The sequence below is a fragment of the Zootoca vivipara genome, chromosome 3, assembly GCF_963506605.1.
Source record: "Zootoca vivipara chromosome 3, rZooViv1.1, whole genome shotgun sequence".
Classification (NCBI taxonomy): domain Eukaryota; kingdom Metazoa; phylum Chordata; class Lepidosauria; order Squamata; family Lacertidae; genus Zootoca; species Zootoca vivipara.
Window position 1 is genome coordinate 53,699,997 of NC_083278.1, and position 22,689 is coordinate 53,722,685.

Consider the following 22,689-nt stretch of genomic DNA (forward strand, 5'->3'; position numbering starts at 1 on the left):
TGTCACACAGGTCACACACAAGATATCAGTTTCCCTTCTCTCTTGCTCTCAGCTAGTCCTGCTCGTTTGAATTTTGCATTATCTCAGATAATGTGAGTTTGTTTATTCAGACTTTGCATAGTCAAAGGGAGTAGACAATAGCAGGTCAAATGCCAAACCCTAAATGACTCTACATCAAGACGTGAATATTTAAGCTTAGGAACATGAAGCAGTACCTTAGAGGCTCATCTATTGGGCTGAATAGGGCACTGCCCCCATCAATCTCAGTCTGCCTTAAGTCATACTAGTTCAGGTGTGCCACCAGATACCAGTTTGTTCCTCCTTAGCCTCAGGCCCTTGTAAAATTCAGTAGGGAGAAGATGGAGGACAATTACTGTAGTTGGCTCCTATTCTCATTGCCTTGGGTTCCACTTACTGCTGGTCTCTTAGCTTTCCACCCCACCCCCCTTCGTAATGAGCACAGGCTGCCACTGGAGCTCTGAAGAAGATTTTAAATTATGAATAGTATCATTATCAGATAACGAAGCTGTATTTTACTAAAATAAATGGGAAGCATTGCTGAAATAATCTGCATTTTATTTAGGAGAATAGGTGAGGCCTTCTAAAACATGAATCACTGACACGTTTTATAACACAGGGCAGTTTGACATAAACCAAACAGTGCATTTGTTTGTTAAGTGCCTCTTTGGGTAAGTACAACCTCAAGTTTCTAAACAAGCATCTCAATCTAAAGAATGATATCCCCCCGCTCCCTCGTTCCCCCCAAAAGTATCACAGAATTAATTACAACATTTAGGAGATGACAAAATATGTGCTATATCAAATATATTTTGAAGAACAAAAATATTAAGGAAGCATACTCTTGGAACAGAAACATTTTAGTAGTATGCCAAGGTGTGTACCAAATAACTATCCAGACGGAGAATGCATTCAAACACACAGAACAAAACATTTCCTGTCCTTGGTTAATTTTTCTTTTGAAGAGCCTTTTGGATGCAACCTTCATCACAACAAGAGCCTATTTCTTGCATTTCAATAGTGAAATGAATTGGGGGTGTGGTAGGCAGGGCTGAAATGTTCTTTTGTGGCAGGAGACTGTGTTTCTAATTCAGGCACCTATAATCAACCACTGAGTGCCTACTAGGGCTAAATAATAATGCCCCATTGTCTGTTTAAATTCCCTTATTAAGAAATTAATCAGAATTTCCAAGAGAATGAAATAGGCATGAGAGGCTTGATGTCCCGAGATCTGGAGAAAGCCTTGAATCTAGTTGTGGCTTTGCCTCAGCAGAAAGTTCTGCTCACAAAAGTTCTGTGTGGAAAACCTCTGGAGAGAATAGGTATGGAGTGATGAGCTACAGGAGGTACAGAGAGCTGGTGAAAACCAATAACCAATAGTGATCTAACACTATTTAACACTAAGTGCTAAGGAACATAGTATAAACCCATTGTGGGACACAACACTATCAACCCCTGATAGTGTGCCATTGTTTCTCAAAACTCAAGACCAAACATTTCACTTTCTCGTCCGGCTTCTACTCGGGGTCTGCATGCCCTTCACTTTCCCTGTGCATCTTCTCTCAGATTTTCTCAGCATTCATCTCCCAACTTCACAATGGCGATCTGTCCCTGTTTCCCCGCTCTTACAGCCACTTTTTATGCTTTCATCTTAGGACTCTCCCATTTGTAAAACATGTCTGCTTCTTTTCACTATCACTATGTAATAATTCTCAGATCTTGTGTCCTTTTCGCATAGCTTCCTAGCCATATTTATACACAAGTGCCTCTAAATCTACCAGTTCCCACCATAGTATTTCTCTTTGCTTATCTCTGAGCTACTCCCATTCCCAGAGTGATTCATGTAGTACTGCTACTTGGGCAAGTGGAAGTGCAGCCTTGCCTGCACCTCATACACAATGGATGTTGTGGAACACCAGTCTTAGCATCGTATTCAAATGTTTACTTATCAACGTAACAGAATTTTTTCATGTTACCAATAGCACTATTTTTCTTTTATGTGTTCCTCCCCTGACCTTTCTTTCCTTTTCTTGAAGCTCTTAGAGTGCAGCCCTAATCTGTTGATGTTAATAGCTAGAGTAGGGTTAGAACGACACTTTGCTTCCTCTGTGCTGACCTCCGCCAGCAGAGAGGCATGAGTGGTGCTGGTAGGGCAAAAATACTGCTAGGCTTCAGGTGATGGGCCACAAAACAGGGTTTTTCAAGGATGGGGGCAGCTTTGGATCTGCCAGATCCAGCCCCCGCATGGACACCCCCCCAAAGGGCTACATCTTTTGAATCCCTCAGGTACACCAGCACATGGCATAGTGAAAAGGTAAGGAAAAAACACCCACTACTCCCTTCTATCCTAGTCATTGTTAGCTAGCAGGACCTGATATGTGATGTCTGCTACTCCTTCCTGAACCCTCCTAGGGTTGCTATACAAGATGTCTAACAAAGCTTAAAGCTTCTAATCCCTATCTCCTGTCAGAAATTTAACCATATTTATCTTAAAACACTGGGACCTATATTTTTGTGATGAAGATTTTGTCTTTTAACACCAGGTATTGATGCATTCTGGTAAGAATAGTTCTTAGACAACATCTCTTGTAGTCTTTGCTCTCACACAAAAGCATTTTTTTAAGGAGTAAAGGATTTTGGCTAAAGATGTTGTGTGAAATTGTAACAATGCACACATTGAACATGACCCATGTAGAAAGAGACTCATTATATTTAATTCTTGGTGATAACAATATGAGCATGGACAGGAAATTTGTTTAGAGCTATACACAAACAAACTACTTTTAGGTGCCCCCCTCCCAAATTCTCACACTGATAAGAATGTATCACAGCCACTAGGAGACATGCATTTTGTTTTGCAAAATCCCTAGCAACAAATATACCCATCTTTAAAAGTTAAGTTTCTCTGGATAAAACATGCAATTCAAGTAATGGCATATCAAGGTTTCAGATTAATTGGCTTTATGAAGCAACAATCAATTCATCTGCAAAGCAAAGCAATTAATATTTCTGAGATCAAGGGCCAATGTCTGATTCATACAATTTTGACATTGCTAGCTATTTACTTCCTCTAAGCCCTACTGGTATTGGGAGGAAAAAAGAAGGAAATTGGTTCTCAAATGCGCTATGGTACTTTCTACAGTTAAATAACACTGAGAAGGTGAAATCTTCAAAAAGCCCAAATTAAAAAGCTAAAAAAAGTTTTAACTGAAACTCGCAATAATGAGCAACAAATGAAATCCTCAGGAAAACTTGTGCTAATTCTTTGGCTTAAAGAAAGCTAAACTGGCAGGTCTTTGGAAAGCCAATTCATCTATACTACACAATAGACAAAGCGTAAGAAAAAGAAATGACAGAACCTTAAGGTTTCTGTGTGTCATAAGGTTGGAGGTAGATGCCATCCATCTACGAGAGGCCAGATCCTGCAGTCGGGATCTGAAACCTCTGCGCTCATTGTTTAGCATAGTTCATTCCTGATCTAGGTGGTCTGGTGACAAATTAATCTGACACCAGCTCCCCAATTTCACATCTTGATCAGGCACTGTTAAAAGTCTCGATGTTTCTCATGAGGTATAAAGTATGAATTATTTCACCAAGCGTGACATGATATCAAAAAGGTCAATCACTTCTGTATCTATAGATACAGTTGGATTGAAAGATATCAAAAGTGTCTTTTGTAGATACACTGGAGTTGTTGTTTTCCAAAACAACTTTGTTGGTTAAAGTTGTTATCCTTCCTCATTTTAGTTATCCATGGAAAAGTCTATAGCAAAGGAAGCAGTCCTGCAAGTCCGTACTTCCAAAGAGCTATTCTTCTCACTAGGACAATTTACCATGTAGTTAAATTACTTAGGTCTCTTTTGATTTAGGCTTCTATCTTATACCCAGTGTCCTGGAGGTAAGCCCTGCTGAACTCAGTGGGACTTACTTTTGAGAAGCCATCCGTAGGATTGCATTACTAGCTACCAGTCCAACACATAGTGGACTTTCTCCCTTCCACTAGTGGCAGTAATTGGACTGTTATGAATTCCAGTCACTTCTAGCTTGACCTAGAGGTGAAAAAAAAGAGATGTCCAAACATTGTCGCGAACTGGTCAAGTCTCTTAAGGCACAGTTAACCTGAAGAATTGTACCTTCCTATAAAAATAAATGCCAGTTCTATGGTAATGTTATCTTCCTCCTGGAAACATAGTCTATACACAATAAAGTTTACATGTGTTAAGTAGATTTATCTAAAGAAGTATCCTACAAACTTTTATGAGGTTTGACATTGTAACTACAAGTGTAAAACAACGTAGACAAAACATGACTATATGGAACAACTTGTTTGCAAGGACACATTATTATTTACAGACTTACTGTGACTGACAATTGGAATAAGAATATTCCGACATCCTCATCTAGACCAATATTGTGCATTTCATTTTGATGCTAAGAAATCAGTCTCAAAACATAAAATGAAGATAGATTAGGAGTTAGATGCTCATTTCAAGTATCCAAACTAAAAGTAATTAAGAGTGTAGTGTTTGTGGAAATGCAGCAAAACTGAGCATAATCTTACTTTATCTAATTGGGACAGTACTGCACAAAATAAGACATATATAGCTAAGTACACAATTTGCTTCAATAATAGTAGCATAGTTTCCCATTGTATCTCTCCAGAGCCAAATAGTTAACTGGTTTTTCCCATTTATACATTGTACACTAATACTGAATATGATTTGGAATAGTTTGGGGATAATGCATATGAAATAATTTAAAACACCAAGTCCATGTCTAAAAACCGCTAAACCCTTTATCCTTCATTTAGTTCACCTCTGCTAACCCAGCATATCCTCCAAATTTTAAAAGAAATAATTAAGTTTATCTTTATGGATACTTAGAAGCAACTATATGGCAGGTTTTCATTGCATGCCTCCAAAGAGATCATCAGATTGCTATACAGTGTATTCTTTAAGGACAAAAAAGCTCCTGAAACAGAGTTATGATTCAGCAAATAACTTTGGCATTGATCCATTTAAATGAACACTAGCATAGATTGAGAATACTGTCACAAATTATTCTTCCTGTGCCTAAGTATTTTTGAGTGTGACATTTGGTGTAAATTGATACTTGGAAAAAGCTTTTTGTTCCAACAAGACTTGAAAAACACAAGACGGAAACATCTGTAAGAACATCCCCCTACATACACAGACACACAAACAAAAGTTTACTTTTTGTCAAGTACTATTTCAGCACCATGCTTCCCTTCAGGAAAGGAGTACTTGGAGTTTCTCTAAAATGCTGTTACATCTCCCCTCTTTTTGCCTCTGCTCCTCTGGAGATGAGCAGACAACCTTTCCAAGTGCATGTGACCTATTGGATCACATTTCTATGATCACAGGTGCTAATGGATTTCACGTGGCCCTCTGTATAGGGCACAAAGTGCAAAATTGTCATAATATCGCAAGTTGAGTGACTCTTATTGTTTTGGTGCCTTGGTCTTTGGCCCAGAAGTCTTTGGCTGTCCGGCCTTCCCTTTGTAGTCTTGAGCTGGAGTAACAGGGTGTTGGGATTTATGCCCATTGTATCCATTTACAAAGACACACTGATAGTAGCGGACAGCAGCTGGGGAGGAAAAAAGAAAGAAAAAGAATAGTCACTAACACTTGGTTTTGGTCACTATTGCATTAAAGTGGCATTAATCTGAGGGAACACCAAGTTTACCAAAGTGTAGGTTGACACTCCCACTTTACTTCTATACTGACTGTTGTTTGACTCTAACTCCCATCATTCCTGACCCTTCGCCAAGTAGGCTGGGATTCAACAACATCTGGGGAGCCACAGGTTCCCCACATCTGATATATATTATACTCAGATAGCTCCCATATATATCTATAATATTGTCAGGATTGATTTTGTTCAGCAAAATCACCCCCCTGCGATCTCATCTTCCCCATGCTTGTTTACCTCTACACAACAAATCCAATATTATGACCTAGAAATGACATGATCTTTCAAATCGAACTGAAATTGAACCCCACATACACCATTCTTATTTTATTAATAGAAATAAGATACAGTAAGAAAACATTCCAATTACAAACTCACATTTATCTTTCTTTGTTGCACTTAGATCAGTGTGTCCCTCTATAAAAAAATGTAGTAAATACAAGGTTCTTTAGTAAAAAGAAACTTAAAACGATCTTTGTATTTTAGGTCAATGATGGAAAAGGGGAAAAATATAAAATCAGCACTGTTTGGGAGGTAGAATTAAGATATTGCAATAGAAACATAGCAAGTTCTTGACCATTTGCATTGATTAGCAGTTTGCTTCCAGGTATAGCTCAAAGTGCTGACCATACAGGCACTGCAGCAGGGTGGCTAACCCTCTCCTGAGTCTTACAGTCAGTTCCCAGTTCTAGATCCAGATGGCAGGATTGGGCTGATAAGTGTCTGAAAATATCAGGCCTCTAGAAGGAAGACAGTGTGTGACCTGCACAATCCCAAAACTATGTCTTTACGAGGAACTCTTCTCTTCTTTATCAAAAATATATATGCAAATATATATTTTTGCATAATGATTATTTGGACTTGCCATCATCTTCTGAAGCAACAAAGATAAATGGAGTGTCCCTGGTTCCTGCAGCTAAAAGTGTAAGCCCTTACCAGTATGTGTGTGTGTGTATCCTATTCAATTACCATGTATTATACATGTCCTTTCTCATCTGCTCTTGTTTATCATAGAATTGTAGAATTGGAAGGGACCCTGAGGATCATCTAGTCCAGCCCCCTGCAATGCAGGAATATGCAGCTGGCCCGTACAGGGATTGAACTTGCAACCTTGGCATTATCAGCACCATGCTCTAACCAACTGACCTAACCAGGCCCTGTGCATCAACACAACCAGTCAGGTTTTCCAAGAAAGCTTTCTTCCTTTCTTAAATCCTTGTGCCATGCATATGTTTCTTGCATGAAATGATTCTCCATACAAGGGGGAAGCTTTATGTGAGTGAGCCTGTAGTGAGGCTAGCTTTTCCAGCCCCACAATGCCCCAGTGCTTGTGGAGGGTTACCTGAACCACACTAAATACACATACACAGGGACACATATTCTCACTCGGCTAATTATTGAAGAGACACCAATGAATAATTGCCACTTTTCCCTACACACAAAAGGAAGCCAGGTAAGAATGAGGAGTCTGTACTGGAGCATAAAACATACCACAAGAAGCTGCCCTGTGCCTTCACTAAACCAATTAAATCCCTGCTTTTTTATGAAAACTCAATAAACTATTGATGCTGGTCTTCTTCAAAGTTGTTTAAAGAATGTAAAAAAGAAAGAAAAAAGAAGCAAGCCATGAAACTTGACTTGAATATAAAAACTGATATTTTGGCTAATTAGAGGCATCTCTGGGCAATTCCATCTTGAGCAAAATATGTAATGAGTTATGTGTGTCAGAAGCAGGTCACCCAGCAGACATTTTTAATTAAAGCAAAGTAGTTTGGCAGAAATGGCAAGGCAGACAGTTTTTTCTTAAGAGACAATGTGAGAAAACAAAATAATTATTCATTTGTATTGATAGGTTAATTGAAGACAGGATCAACATTATGGATGGAAAATTCAACATAGTGCTAAGGCAAATGTTTCATCAGGACAAGGATTTCTTATTGCACAATGGCAATTGCCCTTTCCTCCCCCCTGCACCCCTGAATACTGACCCTTTATTCGGGTTAAGTTATTTTCTAATGAAATCAAACAATTTCAGCGAATCTATAGTGATGACAGGGCAGAAAACCTCCCTAGGCTTCTGCCTAGGCTACAAAATACTCAGCCTGGGCATTGGGAGTGTGTTCACCAGCTATTATCCCTTCTTTGAACTCTTCAAATGATGTATGAAGGAGACCACTGCAGCAGAAAGAAGTTGACCAGGAACAAGGGGGTTTAACCAAAAGAAACTAAGCTGTCCAAGAAGTGGAAGCTGTCCAAGAAGTGGAAGGATGAAGATAGGACAAGCAAAGGTGACAATATGGGCAAAATACAGGCGAGAAGTCAAAAGGTGCTAAGACCTAACAACTCTCAGCACTCTTAACAAACTACAACTCCCAGGATTTTTTTAAGGGAAGCCACAACTGTGTAAACTGGTATCACGAGTTGAGTAGGGATTAGAATCTGGGTTTAGTTCTACGTGCTAACCAATATACGGTCCCTAAAACATATGCTGCTCCTTTGACCATATCGCAGGAGTAGAAGGAGTCCTTGACTTTTTCTTTACACATTTTGTTTAATAAATTAATGTTTTATCCTTATTTCTGGAAAAAAACCTGACTCATAAATTAAGGGTATCTTGCAGCTAAACCTATTGATTTTGTCTTCATTTGGCAACCATGACAGGTTAATTATGGGGATGGCAGGTCTCAGTGAAATATGGTTTTATTTGCTAATCATAACATTTGTTTCATATTCTCTTTATATCAGGTCAGTTTTTGTTGCAACATCTAATTCATTGTGTAATATTATCCCTTGAGAATGTACTTTATGTGGTAACAGCTGTGAACTCCCTTTTTTCGCACAGCTTTCCTTTTCTTTTGTTATTTTATTCTATTCTTTATTTCTTACCAGATTTCTTTTTTTTTTAAAAAAGGATGATGGAGGTCCAAAACATCTGGAGGGAAGCCAGTTGGGCAGGCTGGTTTAGATGCTACATTTATTTATTTTTTCCCTTTAGAACAGGCACCTCCAAACTCAGCCCTCCAGATGTTTTGGGACTACAACTCCCATCATCCCTAGCTAACAGGACTAGTGGTCAGGGGTGATGGGAACTGTAGTCCCAAAACAGCTGGAGGGCCGAGTTTGGAGATGCCTGCTTTAGAACCACACATACTTCTGCAACCACGCTAGTCTTTATTGTTCACTGGCACATACAGCAGGAAAAAAAGCCCTTGACCTCTAGGCCACTGTTGGCATATTTCAAGATGCTGGGGGAGATGATGAGCAAGTTCTACCTTACATATAACAAAATGAAAGGTCAAAAATCTTCCAAGACAATTCGCCCACCTTTTAAAAATGGCACTCCCTAGAAATACTAAATGTAACCTATTAAGTAGTGGGTTGGGGAAAGCCACCCATTTTTGAGGAAACCCCATTATCCTCTTTTCTGTCTGGAATGTGCACTAAAAGAAACACTGGAAATACCACACACATCTCTAATAGAAACTGATGGCTTGTAATTGAAGCACAGTATCGTATGACTTTATGCTGGGAGGTATTTTGCCTAGCTTGGGTTCATGGATGGATGCCTAATGCTGCAGAAGTCTCCCCCCCTCCCCTGCCAACAACTGAGGTTAACCAGAGTGTGGTTATATAAGACTCTCTCTGTGTTCTTCTGATGAAAGGCAAACAGCATTAGGCACTTTTGTGGGGGTTACGATGGAGGGAGGGGTTTTTTTGGGGGGGGGAGGTGAGGCTGTTCTTTACACGAGGAACATACACACACACAGAGAGAGAGAGAGCAAGAGGCAGGAACCTCCCTCCCCTGCTTCACTAATTGTAAAGGGGCTGCCATATTTGTAATCAAGTAGGCCAGGGATTTAGTATGCCACATTATAAGAAAAAAACCAAACTATATAGCAGGAGAATGGTCACTGTAACATTCAGTTACTTGCATCTTTCATTTGGTAGGGGTGTGCATTTGTTTCTGTGGGCTTACATTTTCTGTTTTAGCTACCTGCAAACAGCCACCAACCTTAGCAGCAAAATTCAGGAATTCTGTCCAAGCAACTGCAGTGTTCCATGCACCAGAAACTGTTTAGTCATGCTGGCCACATGATCCAGAAAAGCTGTCTGCAGACATCTCCTTGGCCTGCCTGAAAGCGGAGATGAGTGCTGCATCCCATAGTCTAATCTGACTCCACTTAACTGTCCAGGGGTCTGTACCTTTACCTTATTGGAAAGCCCGATTGTCTGGTGTGGTCCACATGGAAACCACAGTGTCTAGAATTTCCCATTACTTCTCATGAGCAAGTGGCAACAAAACAAAACCCTTCGCTCTTCTGAAAATTGACTTCTTGTTCAAATCCCATAACAGAATAGCAGCATCAGGATTAGTACATTTATATTTTAGGGTTTTAAATGTATTACATTTCCCGATAGGCCTATGAAGTTTTTAAGGGCAAATGACTCATTCTTTCTCAGTCCCTGACAGAATAAATAACAATATTCTTGATAACCCAAGTTGTGTTTTGTACAATACTGACATGTACTATATGTCACCTGAGAATCAAAGAAGTTAGCAGCGTTGTTAACCCTAAGCAGAACTTACTTGCTCTTGCAGCTTTTGAAATCTTGTCTGCAAAGGAAAGAAAGTTGTATGTCAGAGAGACAGAGAGAACTTGAAAGTCAATTGAACAACATAACAGCCACCCTCTTTGCTTATTAATACAGGTTTTGATGAAGTTAACTCAGATGAATATATGAAGTTGTCAGGCAGTGATGATGACAATATGCCCTTGTACAACTTCTTTGATAATGTGATTGGAGAATGTTGCTTTGCCCAGGCAAACATCTAAGAAACCCTACTGTTATCTACCACGGTAGGTGCAAAGGGTAAATGTGTTTGAAAAAATGATAAGCTCTGGCAAGAGACAGCTTCACTTGTCTTCCTACTTGCTACCTAATTCATTCATCTTTCCCTGGGGTGTGACTTTACTTATTAGAATAAAGAGCAAATGTAAAGCTCCAATTTATGCTACCTGTACTCAGAGACTGCAACCAATTCGAAATACTAATTTAAGAAAACACCTTTAATATTATCTAAACATGCATTAGGCAAGTAAAATGGCACATAGGTTGTTATGCAGGGCAAACAGTTGGCTTCTGCCACTGAAAAATGAAGAGAGCCATGAAAAATGAAGAGAGCCATTGTTGTGAGTGGTGGAATCCTGTGCATGTACTGCACTTGGTAGTGATTATGGGGCTGGCACATTGGCAGTCCAAACTCAAAGTATACATTCATAAACATGCACTTCGTTTTTTATTACAATGGAGTCCAACCTGCTCTAGTTTTAGCTCCCAGGTCAGCCAAACAACTAGTGACTACATCTCTTCAAAACCAGTCTCTGTTTTATGAACCAAATGAACATTCATTTCTCACAGAATGCTATGTGTGTGTGTGTGTGAATTGCACCAACTAATAATCTATCCCTCTATACTTTGGGAAGATAAATGTGCAGTTAGGTGGATTTGTACTGTAAACAGCACCACTGAAGGACTCCCTTCCTTTTCTCATGTGTTTTTGTAGGGTGGACAAAAAGGGAAAGAGGACACATTTTCTGTATTAATCTGTTTTGCTCACTAAAATCCAGCAGGGGTATACAAAATCTGTTTATCTCCAACTACTGGTACTTCAATTGGCATGTGTGGTCAATAATTTCAAGTGAATAAAGATGATTAGCAAAGATTATAATCCAGTAGGATCATGTGCAGGAACATAGACCACCAGTACAGTGCTGCCAAGTAACATGGGAAATCTTATCTGAGCAAACAAATCTGGTAAAGTAGGGGAATGGTAGAGTTATCCTCATCAACTGACATGACAGTACAGATGGCCAGCTTGCCAAAGTAATAAACACTGAAAACAAACATGGGAAATCATCATGTATGATCCTTGGCTCAAACTGATATAAAGTTGTTTGTAAGTTGCATTGAATTCAAAAGTAACATTCAATTATGCCATATTATGCCTATTAATAGACAAATCCCATTCATTTTAATTGGATTTAAGAAGGCCTATTTTCTCTGGGTTGGCTAATGTTTATATGTTCACCCCTACTAATAATTCAGCTTGAGCTTTACATATGTAGACATTAGAGTGACTTTGGAAACATAGACCAAATAAACTGTTGATTACCTGTTGTCACATTGTGATGGTAGTGGGTTTCCTTTACTGCTGGGACTGTTAAGCAAAACAGAAAGATCCAATTCATTTACATTCCCAAGGTCCATTTAGGAATCAAAGTTTCTCATTAAACCTACTATGTTTTATATATGTTGTAAGACACCCAAACCCAGCCAGGTGGGTGGGTTATAACAACAACTACAACAACAACAACGGTTGCATATTACCTCATTAAGTCACACACATTGTGCAGGTTAAAACAACAACATCAATAATATTTCTGACGCTAATACCACATTTTGGTGCCCTGTTAAAACACATTTAGGGTTCAGTCTGACTCATTTTCTCCTTGTATAAGAACAAGCACAAAGGTTTCCAGCCCGCTCACAGGTGCTTATAATATAATATCAGTGGAAACAGTTGGTAACCGCCTTCAATGTTAACCTGAAGATTGCCACTTGTCCAGTTTTAATTTTAATTTTAATTTGTTTGAATTAATTGTGGGATGTATCTTAATTTATTGATCGCTTGTTTTAATGCATTGTCTTACTTGTATGATGTTAGCTGCTCTGAGCCTGGCTTTGGGTGGGATATAAATAAATATATTATTATTATTATTATTTATTTATTTGTACCCAGGTTGTGCACATCCCTTTATGTTCTAGTAAAAAAATTATGGGGAGTGCATTTGACAAAGCTCCCAGGAGCACCTCCAAAGTTGCTTCCTCACTAGAATCTTGTAGCATTTCTGAGGTATTGCACTCCTCTGGTAATTAGTGGAAAGCAGAATTTAAATGCAGCTTTTACAGAAGCTCTTTAGACAGCATTATAACCTACTTTCCCCCATGGTTAAGAAGTTTCTATCATGTATGCTCAAAGAAAGTCCTGTTGACAGGGCCTACCCACTTAGTGATAAAGAGCCACACTATTGTGTCTCATTCAGGATAGCTTACGTTTTGGAACATCACAACAAAGTGTGCCAAAAGTTGGGTTGGTCTGAATTCAGTGTGTGGAGATGGGGTAGATTCATTTCTCGAAGCATTGGTTGATATGTAAGTTTTATTTGTGTGCCTTTTTGTGTGTGGCTGCCACAGATTGGCCCAGTGCACACTTCCTTCTATATGTATCAGGTGTTCAGAGAGATAATATTTTCTTCAACATGGAATGTAAATTAGCTCATCACTTCTGGGCTACCATACGACCAATACTCGTGCTGCACACTTCTTTCTACACAAAGCTATTCTCCAAGTAGGAAAAATAAATAAGTGTGTCAAATGTTCCTGATATATCTCGATGATGGAGGGCGGGTGGCATATAATAATGTGATGTGCAGGACAGATAATTCTTTTGAGTATACAGGCATAGAAACATGTGCGTTGCCATCTCTGTTGGGTGAGTTCTGCAGGAGTTTGATTTAATTGCTTTGTAGGGAAGCTAAGCACACCCTTATTATTTTAGCTGAATATAATACTCTAGAATTTTGCTGTTCTTCCTGTCACTGTAAAGAAAATCCCATGAAATATAAAACCCCTGATTTATGGCTTACAAGGTTTTATATGTAGCCCCTCGTATTACCTGTGACCTTTTTTTCTTTAAAATGTGGCTTCTCCACTTTTTTCCCTGTGTAGATCAAGAAGTGAGAAATAAAGTACAATATAAGAAGCTGAGAATCAAAATACGCAATGCACATTGTTGATTCTTTTTTCGGGATGGGGGAAAATAGCACATCTGCAATACAACAACCTTTTAAAGAAATCGAGCCCTTACCTTCTTTTTCCTTCAAAGGTGTCTCTTTTTTCTTGGCTGGGGAGATTTCCAAGGAATAATGATTAAACTTTAGTAGCCTTGAATATTTGCACTTAGTTTTAAAAACACCTGGAGGACATGTCTGCTGTGTCACTCCATCAGCAGTAGCAAGAGCGAATGTGACCAGCAGTGGCCTAGTTACTATATTTGCACCATTCTATGTCGCTCTACGGACTTCCATTGAGCCATATCTCAAAACCTTCTGGAGTACACATATGCTCTTTTTCAGGCTTCCAAGAACAGAGTCAATCATCTGTGTCTTCACACAAGCAGACAGATTGAAATTAACAAAGGTGCAGTGCTGGAGGCACTTTCGCCATTCCCTGCTGAGAACAGCAGCAACTATCTGGCAGTCTGCCTTGGTTCATCCCCACCCCCACCCCACCCCACCCCACTCTGATCTGGTTCAATGTCTTCTACAGCACAAACTATCTGCTAAGTTGCAAGCTGGGCTGCCACTAATCAGATCAAACTTCTAAGGAACTGGCGTGCCCAATCCTATGTAGAAGCAAATCCCACTGATTTCAATAGGACTTGCTCCCAATAAGTCACGAGTTACAGTTGCAGCAACTGTGAATGAATAAAACAACTGACAGTTTCAGCCGAATCCTTTGATAAGGCAAATCTAATCAGTTTTCACGGAGCTGAGTGGCTATGGCAGTTTTTATGAGCTGAAGATCTGGAAATGCTAGGCTCCATTAATTCAAATGGTGAACCTGTTCTTATTGCTCAATATCTAAGGAGGGGAAATGATGTTTACCTGCTACTGTGATTTCAGCTGATGGTTCTTCAAGGAAGGTATGCATGAATATATGGAAATAATAATAAAAAATTAGAAAAAGAGGAAGGAAATAAGCGGAAGATCTTGATAATTGGATACGATGACACTTTTGATAGCATGTGCATGAGCTATTAATTTGACACTTGGCACACGACTTTCCTGGGTCCATGCATAAAAATATCACATTTTAAAAGGTAAGCCTTACAAACCTGTGGGGAGTTGCTACCATGTACAAGCACATGTTTGGATTCAAGTCTATGTAATTTGAGAAATGCAAATCTTTAATAATGGGCCATCACAATCCTTTTCTGACTCAAAACACTAAGTCAGACGTTATTCACCCATGATATAATGATGCATTGTTTCTGCTTTGGTACATATTCTCGTTTCACTGTGAACCTTCCATCTCTATTACCTCTGTGATTACTGGAAAGAAACAAAACCCAGCACTACCTTGTTCAAATACTTCTTCCAAAATGATCTTGGCATCAATAATGGCATTTCTATGATAATGAGATAATCACTGTTTCATTAGAAAAACATTGTCTACCTATTTTAGGCATCAAGTCACAACAGAACTTCTTTTAAAACGATCAGCATGCATTAACAATTATTTTAATGTGAATAAAGCTTCTGATGTTGCAAAATTATCAACTCGTGCCACAGGCAATTAATTAAAGATAAAGGGAAATAGGATGAATTAGTAATTATTTTTTTAAAAAATACAGTGCTAATTATTTTCCTTGATAATTATCTATGTGTAGATAATTTAAGGTTTCCTTTAAGTGCAAATATATTTGCATGATCTAGCACAAAGATTACAAAGGGGTTATAAATCCATAGTTAATTAACTTGATATATTTTGAAATCCTGCACTACAACGGTCTGTTGTTATACCAAGAGATGTGAAATAGTCACTGCATTGATAGATTTGTTAGTATGAAGTTAATATTTCCAAAGTTTCACCCTTTCACTTCGCAGTGAGACGCTAAGCAAATCTTTAGTTAGATTGAGCCAGTAAAAATGTTGGTTGTCATATCAGTAAACTAAAACTACATGGACACACTCTCTGTGCGTTTCCTAGGATAAGGCAGAACAAAGTATGCATTTTGTGGCAATGCATTCTAGACACCAAATTCTGCTTAAGTCTTTAAAACAAACATTCATAAGGATCGCTGCCATCTGCTGGCTCCATTGGGAATAGCACAGCAAGGATTTGACAGAAAATTTTCACCAGTCATTCTGTTTTCAGTTTTGTTTGTTTGTTTGTTTTGCAGCAAAGTGCTATCTGACCACAGTAATTCTCTAATGGATACACACTGTTTCTAACCTACTGGGCAGTCTGCATAAATCATAATAAGGTATACCTACCAAGAACAGCAGCAGCAGCTCATATTCTCTCATGCAATCTATCCAAAACCCCATTTAATTACATTTAGATTGCAGTGAGGCCAATTCTTCCCATTTTACTTAATATTGCTTTCTGCAAAGCAGTGAATCATTATACATATTTCATGGACTTTCGTCGATGGGAATTGAATCGGGAGTTCTAAATCCAATCCTATGTTGTAGGCTGTGTTATTGCATTTAAATCTCACCCTTCCTCCAAGATGGGAAATTTCTCATTTTACCCTCATGTAAAATCTGTGAGGGAGGTTGGGCTGTGAGGTGGTCAGGGCCCCAAGGTTAGCTAGTGTTCTTCGTGGGCAAGTGGGGCTTTAACTCAAGATCTCTTTAGTCCTTGTTCAAGTTAAAGCCCACCTGTCTACCTGCTATGAAAAAACTAATCTTCCCCCTCAAAAACAGCTTTTTTTAAAAAAAGGGCATATGTATAAAACACCTCCTTATAAGTGCAAAAAATGCAAAATATTCTTCTGCATGCAAATTACATTTACAATCCAATCCAATGCTTGCCTGCTGAAAAGCAGAACACAGCCTTCCTTCTGAGCAGAAATGCATAGGATGTGCCATAAACTTGGGAGGTTGGATTCTGCATTCTCTTTACTACTAATAGCATTTGCTAAGTTAAGTTCTGCAATTATTATTATTACAGTGGAACCTCGGTTTATGAACACCTCGGTTTATGAATTTTCGGTTTATGAACGCCGCGGACCCATCTGGAACGGATTAATTCATTTTCCATTACTTTCAATGGGAAAGTTCGCTTCAGTTTATGAACGAATACTAATACTAATACTAATATTAAAAAAAAAAATACTAATAGCATTTGCTAAGTTAAGTTCTGCAATTATTATTATTAACCACCTACCATTTACACTATGCTTCTAGGGTGGGTTACAACAATGCAACAATAATATTAAAACACAATTTTAGTATTACACAATATTAAAACCAGTTTTAAACAACCCAATGTTACAGAAATAAGGTGGGTCCTAAAATATTAAGATGTTCTTGCCAGAGAAATGAGGGTAGGGAGATTCATTTTTGCCAAGTTCCCTTTACTCTTGCAGCTCCTAGTGTCACTCTCCACACTGTTCTAAATAGTAACCCCAATATCTGGAACAGATGGGGGGCTGCAGGGGGAGGGAGGTAATCAGTGCTTCCTCCCCCCATTTCACCTGTGGGGTCTCTCTGCTAGATCAGAATCTTCTGCAGGTGAAAAATGCCTTTGTCTTTGGAGGAGACAGAAACTGGCTATCCAATCCATTTGGGTTTACTTGCAAGCAAGTGTGGATAAGGCTGCAACCTTAGTTAGCTGGATTATAATAGTTAAATGTAACCACTTCAGAAAAGGAACATACTATTATTATTATTATTTATTAAATTGGTAAACCGCCCAATACCCACAGGTCTCAGCAGTAGCATAATTAGCATGACTATTTCAGAGGACTGAATGAAGAAAAACAGTGGATAGCTCTGTTACCATGCATGCAAAGTTAGTTTTCTATTGTTATAAATGTACTATGGCACATACTTTTAGTTTCTTTAGGCTTGGCTGGAAAGAAAAGAAGAAGAAAGAAGCATATGAGAACGGAATGAAGTGAGAGAGCTGATGTTGAGGTATAGGCCTTGGTTTGAAAATACCGCACTGTGTATATTCGAATCCCCACGACGGGGTGAGCTCCCGTTGCTCAGTCCCTGCTCCTGCCAACCTAGCAGTTCAAAAGCACGTCAAAGTGCAAGTAGATAAATAGGTACTGCTCCGGCAGGAAGGTAAACGGCGCTGCTCTGGTTCTCCAGAAGTGGCTTAGTTTTGCTGGCCACATGACCCGGAAGCTGTACACTGGCTTCCTCGGCCAATAAAGCGATATGAGCACCGCAACCCCAGAGTCGTCAGTGACTGGACCTAATGGTCAGGGGTCCCTTTACCTTTACTATATTTCCAAATATTCAGAATTACTGGGTGGATGAATCAGATCTTTGCAAATAATCTGACAATCTTTCCAGAGTGTTACTCAAAGATTTGACTGCCTTTGTGCTCATATCTGCTAGGCTTTGAAGCACTGCTTCTTTGGAAGTCCACGACAAACTGTTCTGCAAACTTCTTGTCTGACAACAGGTGATGTATAGAATTGCTGGGGAAACTTACCCATCAGCGTTTTCTTTCCAGAAGACTAATCAAGCCAAATGCTTTGTATTCAACATGACACCTCTCTAACTGGTGAAAAATCTGCCAATCCTTTTGGAAATACTTGTTTTGCTCATTCCTGTCTGACTTTCATCAGAAGAGTTTTTTCTTTTGATCTCCTAACCAATTTCTGTTGGGTTTAGTATTATTTCACTTGTTTCCCTCCCTTGTTTCATTGTTTAATTATGTATCAATCATTTTAAAGATATATGGTAAAAAGAGTTTAAAAGGAGTTTGAATATAGAACAATCACCAAACAATATTAGGTAACTGGTAAACATTTTCTATGGAGGTCATTACTGATTTGATTAGAGATGGGAAAGCAGAATTTTCTCCTTATATGTGAACAAGCTGTTTGTTTGCTTGCTTGCTTGTTTTGTTGGCATAAATTTATGTTGAACAGGAACAATGCCAGGTGCCCAAGGACACATTAGTCTGCTGGATTAGTCAGCTCTCCTTCCTGCTTTGCCAAGTGACTGTGCAACTATTACAATTTTCTTGTTTGTTTCATTCTGTGTATCAAATGGCACTATTTGGAATGGAGAGGAACTGAAAATAGAATATATATTAGGCATGGAGGAGAATTTTGTTTGGTTTGCATTTTAAGCAAACCAATTTAATTCACACCTCCCAGACTAATGGAACATAATTATCCTTCAGATTTTGCACTTCTCTGAATTTTACAATAGAAAGGTTATGGGAATATTTCAGTGTTGATCATTCCACCAGCACAAGCATATCTACCCACCAGATGGAATAATCTACCCCTATCCTCCCCCCATGCATGGTACTGTGAGTTGTTCTCCCCCCCCCCCCGAACTGATGGGGACACACACTGTGTGTAGGGTAAGCAGTGGGGGAATAAGTCCCATTGCACTAGCAGCACTTATTGTGCTGGCTCCCACTAAACAACTGTTAAGTTTAATCTGATCCATGTAAGAATTAAATACATTTAGTGATGCATAATTTGGGATAAAATACATACCGGTATTTAAATAAAAATGTCTGTACTTCTTTTTAAGTACTGTAATAGATTAACAGGAGTTACAAACGAGCAGGAATGAAACTGAGGTGGAGTCTACACACATATAAAAAGCACTGTGAAAATGCTTTTTAAAAAAACGTTTTGAAAAATACATTGAATTTGGCATAGCTCACTGTCACCATCTAGTGTCACATTTGTATATTGCACTTCACAACACATTTAAAGTGTTTTATTTGCAGCTGAGACCTACCGGTAACATGGACCGGAAACCAATTCTGTCCTTATACATACCTGTTTTTACTTGAGGAACTTCTTTATCATGCTTAAGGCTATCTTGTTCTACAAGACAGAAGCAGCATAAAATAAACAAGGAGCCAATTTGTCAAATAACTCCTGTCATGTGTAAACTGTCTGAAGAGGACATCACAGGATAACTGCAGGTCCCATCCCCAGATGAGCATGTATTGCTATGCTCGTGTATAGAACTTCCCTATGCAGACTGTCCATCCCAATGTGTTGATGTCTAGGGATGAGCCCAGCACCAGGCAATTTTAAGATTCATGTAAGAAGGGGGCTTCTTTAACTAGATAGGACCCATTCAGGTACCAAAAAAACCCCAATACTGTATTGTAGAAAAACCCAATATGAACATTAAGAAATGCTAAAATATTTTAAAATATAAAGTTATGTATCCCCATACCACTCCTACCCAAAGTCAGTGGAATAATGGAGGAGGTTACATTACAGGAGAGAGGGGGGGAAACACAGCATAACATCTATAATCCACATGTACATTCCAGAAACAGTTCGCTAAAAGAAAAAAAAGGCAACTGCTTCATACAAGAATTAGCTAAAGCTTATTTCTGAAAATGGAGCCCATATTTCCATCTTAATAGGAGTACAGTCATCAAATACTTCTGTTAATCACCTTTATAGGGTAAAATAAACGTGTTAATTTTCCTTTAAACTCAAAAGCCCCAAGAACTGTAATGCATAAACAGTGGACCCCCAACCATGGTTATGATCTAGAGAACAAGGAATTGTATAATGGAAGCAACTGGGCTTCCATTTGTGTGATAATTAAACTTCATAAGATAAGGGTCACATTACTCAAGGGAGATTTAAAGTGAATTGGTTCTGAGGAATCATAATGGATTGCCAATTAGGAATGGCATAGAAGTACTTTTTTATCAGAAAGAATCCAGTTAATAAGGACCAGTGGAAGATAGATAATGCTGCTTTAGTCCAAGCTGCTTTAGTCCATCTGCTGCTACTATAGAGAGAGCATGTTTATATGGCAAGGCCATAATATCATACAAGAATGGCTTTGAAAACACAACATGTGTTAATAGTAAATAGACTTTTCCTACATATTTGCTTTCAAATACAGGTTTGCTTTCAAATACAGGTTTGCTTTCAAATCACTCAAATGCATTTGCAATTCTAGTATTTTCGATATCATATAAAAATGCAGCGATTCAGATTCTGTCATGGTAAGCTTTTCAAACAGAAAGAGGAGGGGAGTTATTTGAGCTGCCTTAAGAGAAGGATAAAAAATAGATCGATTTGTCAGCTCCAATTCATGACACAGTGGCAGAAAGACCCTTATAGCCCTGAGAGAAAAGGAACACCAAGGAGGTGGACAGCGTCATTTCATATTTAGATTTGAATTTTTGAAAAATGTTGCATGGGTTTTCTGAAAGCACCCAAAAACTTTTTCGTCTATTATTGTGCTGTGGAAACCAGGAAATGTTATTGATGGGAGGCAAAATCTCTATTCCAGCACCAGGGCAGCATAGTTTTGGGTCCTTTTCTGGAGCAGGCCAGAGGAAAAAGAGCTTTTTGTATCCTGCAGATTGCAGACCACTCTGCCCCAGGATGGCCCTATTTCTTATTATTTCATTTTATAAAGTAAATAATAATAATAGTAATTTATTATTTATACCCCACCCATCTGGCTGGGTTTCCTCAGCCACTCTGGGTGGCTTACAACAGAAAAATGAAATAAAACAATTAAACATTAAAAGCCTCCCTAAACAGGGCTGCCTTCAGATGTCTTCTAAAAATCTGGTAGCTGTTTTTCTCTTTGACATCTGATGGGAGGGACATCCACAGGGCAGATAAAACAGATAGAACAATTATAACAATGGATGAAAATTAAAAGTTGAGAAACAAAACTACAAAACAGGCACATCAGATCATCAGGTATGGTTCCAGATTTACCAGGATTGTGATGGAGACTACTGAAAATGATGATTCTGCTGTACATGTCAAATAACACATTCCTTAAAGCTGCTCTGGAGTGTTGGGGGGAAATCCAGAGCAATTTTGTGGGGAGAGTACAGGCAATAAAATCCACTGGAATTTGGAAGAAGGCTTGGCATAAGAAAAAACTAACAACCTCTTGCTTTAATATTCAAAGGAAGGAGCCCATTTATATATATACAGTGGTACCTCTACTTACGAATAACTCTACTTACGAATGTTTCTACTTACGAATGGAGCTCCATCCGCCATCTTGGATGCAGTTTAGATAGGATTTTTTCTACTTACGAATTTTTAGATAGGGTTGCTTTGACTTACGAATTTTTCTCCCAATGCATTCCTATGGGATTCGACTTACAATTTTTTTTCGACTTACAAATGTGTGTTCGGAACGCATTAAATTCGTAAGTAGAGGTACCACTGTATATATATAAACATAAAGCAAGTGTCTTGTTTTAAGGCACATGACATTAGCACAAATAAACTTCAAAAACATACATTAACTTCTCTTTAAACAAAAACAAAAACTGAAAGTCAATGTGTTGGGGAGAAGATGTTTGCTATTTTCCCCAGATTCCTTTCTTTAAGGAGCTCCTTTTGTTCTCTTCTCTAACACACTTGCCAGTTGATTGTAAGAACTGCATGCTGCAAACTGTGCACTCAGCTCCATTGCACAGCCACGTAACTCCAACTGACAAGGCAGTTTGGATAGAGTCAAAAATATGAAGAAGCCACTGTTTTACATATTGCAGCTCTTGTCACATGTCAGCTGAATTCTAGTACCGTACGTTCACCATCATCCTCAGTGGCTTTAGATTTACCTGGCAATTTTAATAGTGGATAGAAGAGACAGCACTAGCATATAATACCAGGGGCAAAATTGAGGCACAGCAGCAGCATAGGTTCAAAACTATTGCTTAGCACATGAAGAATCTGCAAGGAGTAGCAGTATTTATTTTATTGATTTTATATCCTGCCCGCATCACAAATAATCACAAGTCACAGTGATTATGTTGTTGGATCCAAAGCATGGTGCTAGGGGGAGAACAGGAGGACTAAGAAAACGGGCTAAAATGGACACAATTGTATTGTTTATAGGTAGTGCATGACTTTGGCCAAGGATCCAGACACCGAACACCCTGACTGCTGACCAATGAGCCTGAAGCCGGGAAATGCTAGTGGGAGCAAGGTGAGATCATGGCCACTCAAAGGTGGGCAGATACCACAGGTATTGCATTCCCAAAACCAGGATTAGGGTTACTAATAAGGAACATTTTCATTGACCAAACAATGGCATCTATGACCACTGCTGGATTTATGTATAAGCTGAACAAGCTATAGCTTAGGGTCCCACTCTCTTGGGGGCCCCC

General features: G+C 38.8%; 1 protein-coding gene across 20 annotated transcripts in view; it reads right to left on the bottom strand.

Annotated features, from left to right (window-relative positions):
- Positions 1–559: 559 nt before the first annotated feature.
- TRDN (triadin) overlaps positions 560–22,689 on the bottom strand; it is a 166,150-nt gene continuing 144,020 nt past the window's right edge. For 15 of the 20 annotated variants that reach the window (XM_035109215.2, XM_035109221.2, XM_035109220.2 and 12 more), the window contains 9 exons: positions 19,346–19,393; positions 17,416–17,436; positions 14,460–14,486; positions 13,661–13,696; positions 13,469–13,513; positions 11,906–11,950; positions 10,319–10,345; positions 6,109–6,147; positions 560–5,625 (listed from right to left, as the gene is read on the bottom strand). In XM_035109215.2, the coding sequence (XP_034965106.1) occupies positions 5,480–5,625; positions 6,109–6,147; positions 10,319–10,345; positions 11,906–11,950; positions 13,469–13,513; positions 13,661–13,696; positions 14,460–14,486; positions 17,416–17,436; positions 19,346–19,393 (434 nt within the window). In that variant the 3' untranslated portion in view covers positions 560–5,479. Of the gene's footprint in view, positions 5,626–6,108; positions 6,148–10,318; positions 10,346–11,905; positions 11,951–13,468; positions 13,514–13,660; positions 13,697–14,459; positions 14,487–14,933; positions 14,984–17,415; positions 17,437–19,345; positions 19,394–22,689 lie in introns of those variants that run through there. The other 5 variants (XM_035109206.2, XM_035109216.2, XM_035109212.2 and 2 more) reach the window with 5 other exon arrangements.